Genomic DNA, 12,083 nt, shown 5'->3' with positions numbered 1-12,083 from the left:
CCTCCCGTGGAGCTGAGATTACAGGCGCCACTATGCCCGGTTAATTTTTTGTATTTTTAGTAGAGACAGAGTTTCATCATGTTGGCCAGGTTGGTCTCGAACTCCTGACCTCAGGTGATCCACCCACCTCAGCCTCCTAAAGTGCAGGGATTATAGGCATGAGCCACTGCACCTGGCCTGGTTTGCTTTTAAAAAAAAAATTTTTTTTTTTTTTTTTGAGATGGAGTCTCACTCTGTCGCCGAGGCTGGAGTGCAGTGGCGCAATCTCGACTCACTGCAACCTCCACCTCCTGGGTTCAAGTGATTCTTCTGCCTCAGCCTACTGAGCAGCTGGGACTATGGGCGCGCGCCATCACACCCAGCTGATTTTTGTATTCTTAGTAGAGACGGGGTGTCACCATATTGACCAGTCTGGTCTCGAACTCTTGACCTCATGATCCACCTGCCTCCGCCTCCCAAGGTGCTGGGATTACATACGTGAGCCATCACACCTGGCTGAGTTTGGTGTTCTTAAATTTTTTCAATTCCCTCATTAACTTTTTTTTTTTTTTTTTTTTGAGACAAGGTCTGGCTCTGTCACCCAGGTTGGAGTGCAGTGGTGCGATTGTGGCTCACTGCAATCTTTGCTTCCCAGACTCAATCCAGCCGCCCACCTCAGCCTCCTGAGTTGCTTAGACTATAGGCATGCACCACCATGCCCAGCTAATTTTTGTATGTTTTGTAGAGGCGGGATTTTGCCATGTTGCCCAGGCTGGTCTCAAACTGCTGGACTCAAGTGATCCAGTCAGCATTTTTTTTTTTTTAATAAAAAAATAGAAACAGGGTCTTGCTATGTTGCCCAGGCTAGTCCTGAACTCCTGGGCTCAAACCATCCTCCTACCTCCGTCTCCCAAAGTGCTAGGATTACAGGCATGACCCACCATGCTCGGCCAGCATAATGTTGTTTAACAGTGTATTTGAATCAAGATGCAAATAGTGATCCCATCACATGTACCTAGCTAACAGTCTTCATTCCTCTCTTCTTTGCCACTCTCCTCAAGCCCCTTATTTCCTTTTCCCTTTTCTCCTTTCAACTGAAGACCTTTGTACCAGTTCTGGAGCTGTTAATCACTAACAGTTGGGAACTGCTACTTTTTGTCCTATTTAAACTTAATGCATCTGTACACAGCCTTATTTCTTCCCCTCTTTGTTAGAGAAGAGTGTCTTCCCTCTTGTCCAAGATTAACTCAACCACCTGGGTGCTGTGTGTACCACATATGTTCTTCTGCCTTTTTAGGGACTGTGCCGTCAGATCCATCCACGTTCGCCTCTTTCCCTTATCCCTCGTTTTTTGTTTGTTTGTTTTGTTTTGAGATGGCGTTTCACTGTTGTCGCCCAGGCTGGAGAGCAACAGTGCAATTTTTGCTCACTGCAACCTCCGCCTCCGGGTTCAAGCGATTCTCCTGCCTCAGCCTCCTGAGTAGCTGGGATTATAGGCGCCCACCACCACGCCCAGCTAATTTTTGTATTTTTTTGGTAGAGATGGGGTTTCACCATGTTGGCCAGGCTGGCCTCGAACTCCTGACCTCAGGTGATCCACCCGCCTTGGCCTCCCAAAGTGCTGGGATTACAGGCGTGAGCCACCGTGCCTGGCCCTTATCCCTCTTTCTGCTATATAGTTGTGCTCACGATTCTAATCTTTAAAAAGGACATTCCCCCTAACCGCCAAAAAAAAAACCCATGTAATTGCATGTCTCTGTTTGCTACCATTCCCACAGTCCTTCCCTTCAGTCTAGCTTTTAGGAAAAGTAGTCTGTTCTTGTACTTTCTCCCTTCTCTTGATCTGTTCACCCTTCCACGCACTTGCATTCTGGTGGTGGTGGGTTTTATTCTCCGTCCTGACTGTGCCACTGAAGCAGTGCCCACTGAGGCCACCCTGACCTCTCATATGTAATGGGCAGTGCAGCTTTTGTCTTATGAGTCCTCTGTTACCTTTCACGTGGCTGCTTTTCTTGTTGAAGCTACTGGATTCTCTGAGAGAAATCTCTTCTGATTGTCCTCTTGCCAATTCTTTCTTAGTGTTACTGTGGTATCTTTTCCTCTGACTACTCTTTAAATGTGCATTTCCCTCAGGGGTCTCATTCTTGGTCATGTTCTTGTGACCCTTTGTCACCCTTTGTTGGGGGCAGTATCTCTTGTGCCCACCGTGATCTCTCTCCTGATCTCCAGACATGTATGTTTGTTTGCCTCCTGGCATTTGCACCTCTTTATTCCATATGTACCACCAGGTAAGAATGCTCCACTGGGAGCTCATCATTCTCATCAGACCTGTTCCTTGGCATGAGCGCTACCACTAGCCTTCTAGTTGCCTTAGTGGCCCGAGAGTCATCCTGTCTTCTTTCCTCTTCTTGCTTAGCTAATCAGTTGCCGAGTCCTGATGATGCTGTTTTTTAATTATCTCTTTAATCTGCCTTTTCGTCTTCACTTCCTTCCCTGCTCTGGTCAGTCTGGTCAGTCTTCTCAGGTACACACTGTTGTAACCATCTCCTTACTGGTCTCCCTTCTCCAACCTTATCCCCTTTCTAATTATCTTCCACTCTTCTGCCCAGATGATCTTTTTTGGATGCTCTCAAAGTCTTCAGTGTCTCCTCATCTTCAGTAGGATAAAATCTAAGCACTTTCGTGTAACACTGAAGGTCTCTCCTGACCTGGTTCCCACCTTACTGTACTGTCTCGTTTCCTTTCACACCTGCTAGGCACTTTATATACTGTAATGAGCAAAACACTAGACATGGACCCTGTCCTCAGGGGAGGAGTAATAACAGTCAGCTTTTATTGGACTATGTGCCAGACACTGATTTCCTCCTCTGAGAAGCCTTTGTCGTTTATGTTTGCATACCATGTATTATAGCTGTTACCATTTTATTGTGAACTTGGTCTGTCTCTTCACTACACTATTGGAGGCCTTTGATTGTTTCTTTATCTTTGTATCCTCAGAGCCTAGAACTGAGTAGGAACCCGGTAAGTATTTGCTGATGAGTGAGTCATTTTTATGATTCTTATTAGCTCTTCTCTTCCCTCACTCCTTAATATCCTTTAGTTCTCCTTTCAGATTGATGCTCAGACCTTGCTTATCCATATCCAGCAATACTTTATGTTGTATTTACCGTTTCACAATTTACTTTTGGTAAGAGTCCTTTAAATATTACAGAAGTATTAGAAGTAGGGAATCTGGTTTTTCCTATCAGCCATATTGCTTGTACAGAGTAAGTACTCTGCTGCCATATTAACCTTTTTAGACTCTCAGGGAGTGTGATAGTGCCCCTAAAGGTCTAGAGTAGAAAATGAAATCAGGCATTGATAGAGTGTAAACTAAATCTCCAAGAGCTTTAAGTGAATCAGCTTTTGTATAGATGAACTTGCTGCTGCTGTTGCATGGCGGATTTAACGTGTTCAAAAATTGAGCTTCACTTATTCTTGGCAGGTGCAGTGGTTCACGCCTGTAACCCTAGCACTTTGGGAGGCTGAGGTGGGTGAATGGCTTGAGCTTAGGAGTTCAAGACCAGCCTGGGCAACATAGCAAAACCCTGTCTCTACAAAAAAATATAAAAGGAGACTGGGCGCGGGCTCATGCCTGTAATCACAACACTTTGGGAGGCTGAGGCGGGCGGAGGAAGAGGTCAGGAGTTCGAGACCAGCCTGGCCAACACAGTGAAACCTCATCTCTGCTAAAAAAAAAAAAATTAGCTGGGCATGGTGGCAGGCGCCTGTAATCCCAGCTACTTGGGAGGCTGAGGCAAAAGAATCGTTGTGAACCAGAGAGGCGGAGGTTGCAGTGAGCCAAGATTGCGCCACTATACTCCAGTCTGGGAGACAGAGCTAGACTCTGTCTCAAAAAAAAAAAAAGTGTATATATATATGTATAAAAGACTGGACACGGTAGCTCACACCTTTAGTCCCAGCACTTTGGGAGGCCAAGGTGGGCAGATAACTTGAGGTCAGGAGTTCAAGACCAGCCTGGCCAACATGATGAAACCCCGTCTTTACTAAAAATACAAAAATTAGCCTGGCATGATGGCAGCCACCTGTAATCCCAGCTACTTGGGAGGCTGCGGCAGGAAAATCACTTGAACCCGAGAGGCAGAAGTTGCAGTGAGCCGAAATTGCACTATTGCACTCCAGCTTGGGTGACAGAGCAAAACTCCGTCTCAAAAAAAAAAAAAAAAAAAAAGCCACGTGTAGGGGCATGCGCCTGTGGTCCCAGTTACTTGGGAGGCTGAGGTGGGAGGATTGCCTGAGCCTGGGAGGTTGAGGCTGCAGTGAGCTGTGATTACGCTGCTACACTCCAGCCTGGGTGACAGAGCAAGACCCTGTCTCAAAGAAAAAAAAAAGAGCTTAACTTTTTCTAACTCTTGAGTTAAATCTTTTTTTTTCTAAAGATACTAGTCAGTTTCTACATAGCGCTGCTCTAAAAATTTTGGTATATTTGTGAGTAGTAAATCTAGGAAAATTCAGAAGACATTGGGAAATATTTCTAGTTGGGAGGGTAGGGCTGTGCTTTGTCAAATACTGGACCTAACTGGCATGACTCTTACTGCTTATTTTATTTTTTGCCTTAAAAAGGGAAAGCGCTCTAGCGAGTGCTGATCTAGAAGAAGAAATTCACCAGAAACAAGGGCAGAAAAGGAAAAATTCTCAACCTGGTGTTAAAGTAGCAGATAGAAAAATACTTGATGATACAGAAGACACAGTTGTCAGTCAAAGAAAGAAAATTCAAATCAACCAAGAAGAAGAGAGATTAAAGAATGAGAGAACTGTGTTTGTTGGGAATTTGCCTGTTACATGTAATAAGAAGGTGAGTTTGTATATGGTAAAAGTTCAGAGAAGTTAATAACTTTGTTCTTCTTGTGTTGAATAAGCATTCAATAATAAGTCATGGATATAACTTCATTGTAAATTATTACATAAATCATCCTAATATGAATGGATTCCAATATCCACCCCCTTCTTTTCATTCCTGTAGTCCCTGCCAATTCAGGCTTTTGCAGATTATATTTGAATATTGCAGTGACCTCCTGCCTGGTTTCTTTCTTTCAGCCTTATCTCCTGTTATATGCCACTAGAAAGTAAGCTCCATATGTTTAAAGATGTCTTTCCTTTTTCTTTTCTTTTTCAGGACAGGTTCTCACTGTCACCTAGGCTGGAGTGTAGTGGCATGATCATTGCTCACTGCAGCCTCAAACTCCTGGACTCAAGTGATCTTACTGCCTCAGCCTCCTGAGTAGCTGGGACTACAGGCGCACGCCACCATGCCTGGCTAATTTTTGTGTTTTTTTGTAGAGACTGTGTTGCCCAGTCTGGTCTCAAACTCCTGGGCTCAAGTGATCTGCCCTCCTTAGCCTCCCAAGGTGCTGGGACTTCAAGCATGAGCCACTGGGCCTGATCCTCTTTTTTCATCATTCTGTCTCTCTCTTTTTTTTTTTTTTTTGAGACAGAGTCTCGCTCTGTTGCCCAGTCTGGAGTGCAGTGGCGTGATCTCTGTTCACTGCAAGCTCCGCCTCCTGGGTTCACACCCTTCTCCTGCCTTAGCCTCCCGAGTAGCTGGGACTACAAGCGCCCGCCACCACGCCCAGCTAATTTTTTGTATTTTTAGTAGAGACGGGGTTTCACTGTGCTAGCCAGGATGGTCTTGATTTCCTGACCTTGTGATCCGTCCGCCTCTGCCTCCCAAAGTGCTGGGATTACAGGCATGAGCAACCGCACCCGGCCTCGTTCTGTCTCTTGACACCTGAAATGGTGCCTTGTGCATAGTAAATATGTGTTGTTTAAAGAATGAAGATGTCCTGAGTTTCTTCCGTTGTGTGACGATCACTGAAGCAAAACCTGCCCTTTGCTTCTGCATGTTCATGTGATAGTAACTGTTGCAATCCTTAGCTCGGTATCCTGCTCATATTTTGAAGGACAATTTAAACTCTACTTGATTAAAAACAGTAGAAAAACCTTTTTGAGGCCAGGCGTGGTGGCCCACACCTGTAATCCCAGCACTCTGGAAGGCCAAGGCGGGCGGATCCCCTGAGGTCGGGAGTTCGAGACCAGCTTGGCCAACATGGTGAAACCGCTTCTCTACTAAAAGTCCCAAAAATTAGCTGGGTGTGGTGACACATGCCTGTAATCCCAGCTACTTTGAAGGCTAAGGCAGGAGAATTGCTTGAACCCAGGAGGGGGAGGTTGCAGAAGCCAAGATTGTGCCACCGCACTCCAGCCTGGGTGACAGTGAGACTCTGTCTCAAAAAAAAAAAAAAAGTTTATTCCTGGTTTAAACCAATGTGAAAACATGAGAGAATCTATGGAAGTTATAAGTCTATCCTTAATTTACATGTGATAAAGGTTATAAAAGATTGAAAGAAAAGCATACATCCGATGGATACTAATAGGAGCTTGAATTGTGTTTTCTTTTTTTTTTTTTTGAGACAGAGTCTTACAAGTTTCAGTAAAATTTTTTTGTTCATCCAACTGAATAGTCACCTACTTTCCTGAAATGTTCTTAAAAACTGGCAGTAGGCCGGGTGCGGTTGGCTCATGCCTGTAATCCCAGCACTTCAAGAGGCTGATGTGGTTGCATCACCTGAGGTCAGGAGTTCGAGACCAGACTGGTGCCAACATGGCGAAACCCCGTCTCTACCAAAAATACGAAAATTAGCTGAGCATGGTGGCGGGCGCCTGTAATCCCAGCTACTTGGGAGGCTGAGGTATGAGAATCACTTGAAGCCGTGGGGACGGAGGTTGCAGTGAGCTGAGATCACACCACTGCACTCCAGCCTGGGCGAAAGTGCAAGACTCTGTCTCAAAAAAAAAAAAACCTGGCAGTAAAGGATTATCAGACAATTTTTCTTAATTCCTTTTTGTAGCACTTATTTGATGTTCTGAAGGTCAGCTAATGTGTATTTTTTTTTTTAATTTTAGAAGCTGAAGTCGTTTTTTAAAGAGTATGGACAAATAGAATCTGTACGATTTCGTTCTCTGGTATGTTTCATTCCCCCGTAAAATTACATAATATTAAAATTTATTGCATTTAAATCAGATTAACTTATTGCTGTTAGTGAGATGGTGAAGCACTTTAACCTTTTGAATCAATAGGTTCAAATTTAACCCAAGAAAAGAGTTGCTCTTACTATCTACTGCTGACTGTTGAACTTTTTAAATAATGTATTGAGTTTACTTAATAAAATGATACTCTTGCTATGAAAGCCTGCAATGTACTTTGGAGGGTGGATGGGTGACTTATTTACTGTGTCAGCAGAATAGACTGAAAAGTTAATACTGATTATCATTGCTGGAATCCTAGGCATTCTCTTCCTATGTCCCATCATATGCATTAGTATGGGAGGTGGGTATGATTGCTGCAAACAGTCTTTGTTCTCTGAGCACAGACAGATAAAGTATTTATGTCAATTTAATATTAAAACTTTATAGAAGTGAGTTGGATTTTACCAGCTCAGCACTCTGAACCAGTTATAGCCACATTCTTTGGAGCAGGAAATAAGTATCATTTATATTTGGTTTTCCCATACATGATTTTTTTTTTTAACTGCATAGGCATAGTTAGTTGACGTACCATAGTGTACATTTTTGGACACTATTACATAATTAATGTATATTAGAATATAGGAAATGTTTATTCTATTTTTTTTTTGAGACAGAGTCTTGCTGTGTCTCACCCAGGCTGGAGTGCAGTGGTGCGATCTCGGCTCACTGCACCCTTCGCCTCCTGGGTTCAAGAAATTCTCATGCCTCAGCCTCCCAAGTAGCTGGGATTACAGGTGTGCGCTACCATGCCCGGCTAATTTTTGTATTTTTAGTCCGGACAGGGTTTCACCATGTTATCCAGACTGGTCTCAAACTCGTGACCTCAGGTGATTCGCCTGCCTCAGCCTCCCAAAGTGCTGGGATTACAGGTGTGAGTCACTGCACTTAGCCTTTTTCATGTTTCTAATTGCTCTTTCTCATGTGATTCTCTGGAATAGAGTTTCTCAACCTCCATACAGTTGACATTTTGGGCTGGATAATTCTTTGTTGTTGGAGGCTGCCCTTTGTATTATAGGATGTTTAGTAACATCCATGGTCTTTACCCACTAGATGCTGGTAGCACCTCCTGCACCTCAGTTTTAACAATGGAAAATATCTTCAGGAATTGCCAAATGTTAGAGGAGGCACAACTGCCCACTTCTATAGAAGTAGACGTTACCCAAAGCTTTGACAGTGCCCATAATTTCTGTCAGGGTATTTATTTCCCACTCTTATCACATATCTTTTGTCTGCCCTTCTGAGTTCCATTTCCCTGTGTTAGACCTTTGGCTGATGCATTAGTGTGGGTGTCTTGCCAGACCCTGATTTCAATATATCTGCTTACTTCCATCCATTCTCACCCCAACCCTATGCTGCCTGCTGATTTTTCTGTGGTATTTAGTGGCACCCAGGCTGCAGGTTTTGTGGTTGCCTTTGACTCTTCATTGGCTCACCCATGCTAGTGTTTGCCACTCCTGTCCGTTTTTCAACTGTGATTTCTTCCTAATATGAGTCATTCTTTTCTTTTTTCCTTGTCCTACCTAAGTTCTCATTACCTCCTGTCAGAATAGTCGCAGAGGCCTATTGTAGTTCCTTACCCTCAGTCTTCCTCTAATTTGTCCAAGAAAACACTGTCAACTCAGTCTTCCTGAAGCTCTTCTTCCCGGAACCCTTACCTCTTTCCCTGCCTTGCATTAATGAAACGCCCTTCCCCCCAGCCGCCACACACACACCCCTCATGGGGCCTGCTATTGCCTTCTCCCCTTTGGGGAGCCTGCCTTGATTCTCCCCAGTCTCTAGGCTACCAGTGTGTCCCTGCTATGCATTTGACAGCACCCATCCCTCATTACAGTACTTAGTACACTCTACTGGAATTGTTGTTTGCCTCCTCCACCAGACTGTAAGCTGTGGTTACAAATACTCTGTCTTACTTCTTCTTGGGTTACCAGCACCTGTACATTGTGTTAATTATTCTGTCAGTGAAATACATCCTTAATTCTTAGCTTGGCAGTTCTCCAATGTGGCCCTGCCTGTCCTGTGTTCCTCTACACATGGGTTTTCTCACCTTTGTCCCTTTGCCAGTCCATTTGTTTTGCCTGGAATCCTTCCTTAAAGTACCATTTTTGCCTATGAAAGTATTTTTCAGTATGTGGCTAAAATGTCCCTTCTTCAAAGCTTTTCCGATACTTTATATCATTAAATGATATTTTTTCCTCTGCATTATTCCTGTACTTTATTGCCTTATGTTGTACTTATGTATTAATATCTTTAATGACAGGATGTAGGCCGGGTGCAGTGGTTGATGCCTGTAACCCAGTACTTTGGGAGGCCAAGGCGGATCACTTGAGTTCAGAAGTTCGAGACCAGCCTGGCCAACATGGCAAATCCACGTTTCTACTAAAAATACAAAAACTAGCTGGGCATGGTGGCGGGGGCCTGTAATCCCAGCTACTCAGGAGGCTGAGGTGGGAGAATCGCTTGAACCTGAGAGGCGGAAGTTGCAGTAGCCGAGATTGTGCCACTGCACTCCAGCCTGGGCGACAAAGCGAGATTCTGTCTCAAAAACAAACAAAATAAAACAAAACCAAACAAATAACGGGATGTAGACCCTGTACAGAAGGCACCCAATAAATGTGTTTTGATGATGTCATTCACATGTTGATTATTCATTTAGACATTTCTATGTCTTGTACTGTTTTTTTGAGGTTTGAGAGTTTGACTATGTTAGCAATTTTAGCAAGATAAACTGCAAACAGAAGAAATAGTTAAAATTTCATAGTTTTACTATGTAAACTATCAGGTTACTGAGAAAGAAAATAGGTTTTCCAGAAAAGATTTATAATAACTGCCCTACATGGCATTTATGTTCTAGATTGTGAACTTGCAGGGTTGGTATCTTTTCACCTTGATCTTCTCAGTACCTGGTTGCATTTGGCGTGTTGTCGACAGCTGTAGTTGTTGACATGTATTTCTGCCTCTTCCATAAAGTTTTCCCTACCTGCCCCATCCACTCTTAAAGGAGGCTATATATGACTGAAAATAAAGTGAACCTGAATATAAAGGGGATTCCCATACCTGCATAATGGACACCATGCATTTTTTTGGCTAATATATAAACTCTTAGAGATACAGGTGATATGTCTTTTTATATTATCAGTTCAGTTAGACATATTTAAAAATTGTATTAGAATACACGATAAAATGTTAATTTATAAACATTTCTTTTTCCTTAACATTTTTCTTTTTTTTTTTTTTTTTTTTTTTTTGAGACGGAGTCTCGTTCTGTCGCCCAGGCTAGAGTGCAGTGGTGCCATCTGGGCTCACTGCAAGCTCTGCCTCCCGGGTTCACGCCATTCTCCTGCCTCAGCCTCCTGAGTAGCTGGGACTACAGGCGCCTGCCACCACGTCTGGCTAATTTTTTTGTATTTCTAGTAGAGACGGGGTTTCACCGTGTTATCCAGGATGGTCTCAACCTCCTGACCTCGCGATCCGCCCTCCTTGGCCTCCCAAAGTGCTGGGATTATAGGTGTGAGCCACCGCGCCCGGCCTTTTCCTTACATTTTTCATGTGTCTTTCATCGTCGGTGTCTCTTCCTGGCGTCCTCCCTGTAGGAGTCATCTGATGCAATTTGAGAGCCCGGTATCTTAACTTGTGTCTGGGTTTTTGGGTTTTTCAGTCCCTGCCTGTTAAATCTGAGCATGATGGTTTCATTGGAAAAACTTATCCTAAGCCATGAGCTTCGTTTCATATAGCATTAAGATGATTGGCCAGCCGTGGTGGCTCATGTTTGTAATCCCAGCACTTTGGGAGGCCAAGGTGGGCGGATCACGAGGTCAGGAGATCGAGACCATCCTGGCTAACCTGATGAAACCCCATCTCTACTAAAAATACAAAAAATTATCCGGGCGTGGTGGTGGGCACCTGTAGTCCCAGCTACTCAGGAGGCTGAGGCAGGAGAATGTTGTGAACCCGGCAGGTGGAGCTTGCAATGAGTCGACATCATGCCACTGCACTCCAGCCTGGGTGACAGTGTGAGACTCCATCTCAACAGGAAAAAAAAAAAAAAAATTAGGACAGTTGTTTCTGATTTATTTCCCTAGAATGTTTTTGATCACAGTGTACTGGAGTTAGATACTTAGACTTCACTTAAAATATTAATTTGAGGTAATATTTCAAATACTGTCTTTAATACTTTTTTTTCTCTTGAAAGATTCCAGCAGAGGGAACGTTATCCAAAAAGTTGGCAGCAATAAAGTAAGTCTATAATTAGAGGAAGGGAGTCACCTTAACTTTCTTCCTTTTTGGCTAAAAAGTGAGACCATTTCTTAACAATTGCATAGATTTTATTAATATATTTGGATAATAGAGCATGATTGACTGCTTCTGTATTTGAGAGCCTTTAGATTTGTCACGTTTTTCTTTAAGCCATAATATAAATTACAGAGTCGTAGAAAATATTACTGGAAAATGAGCCATGAGAAATTTTAAGAATGTTTTTAGTGTTTGGAAGAGAGTGTAAAGCTTCATGCCTAAATTTTCTCATACAGATTACAAATGCCATATTTCCTGTGTTTTTCCAGAGAGAATTCATGTTTGCTTGTGCTGGTCACCTGGGTATACTGCCAGCCTGTGACCACTTGGCGTTCTCTGTTTGAGGGTTTTGGACCACACTGGTGGTGGCTTGTTTCCAGTGCTCAGGGGATTTTTTTTGTTTCCCACTCAGTGTCAAGAATGAAACCTACGAGTCTCCTTGTTCGCCCTTCCATATGGAAGGCTTATTTTTCATTTACCTTCAGCTTTATGCCGGTTTCCTATTAGTCTCATATCTTGGGTGTTTTTCTCTCTTAATGGTATATGAAATGATGAAGTTTATAAGCAGATATTTCTTTATATTAGATAAAATATAATAATGTACTTTAGAAACATTTCTGGGAATCCTGTTCTATCAAGCTTTTGTATGACAACAGTCCCTTTGGACATCTTGGTGACTTCATTTCAATATTCAGTCTTCATTTGGAGTTATTTGGCCGACCAGGTCT

The 12,083-nt window shown here is 43.2% G+C and overlaps 1 protein-coding gene across 1 annotated transcript in view; it reads left to right on the top strand.

Moving 5' to 3' along the window:
- The window catches only part of RBM34 (RNA binding motif protein 34), a 29,402-nt gene that overhangs the window by 1,547 nt on the left and 15,772 nt on the right, over nt 1-12,083 (top strand). The window contains exons 4-6 of the mRNA XM_055372666.2: nt 4,603-4,834; nt 6,943-7,002; nt 11,255-11,298. Of these exons, the coding sequence (XP_055228641.1) occupies nt 4,603-4,834; nt 6,943-7,002; nt 11,255-11,298 (336 nt within the window). The remainder of the gene's footprint in view (nt 1-4,602; nt 4,835-6,942; nt 7,003-11,254; nt 11,299-12,083) is intronic.

The sequence above is a fragment of the Gorilla gorilla genome, chromosome 1, assembly GCF_029281585.2.
Source record: "Gorilla gorilla gorilla isolate KB3781 chromosome 1, NHGRI_mGorGor1-v2.1_pri, whole genome shotgun sequence".
NCBI lineage: Eukaryota > Metazoa > Chordata > Mammalia > Primates > Hominidae > Gorilla > Gorilla gorilla.
This window is presented reverse-complemented; position numbering and strand designations above follow the sequence as displayed.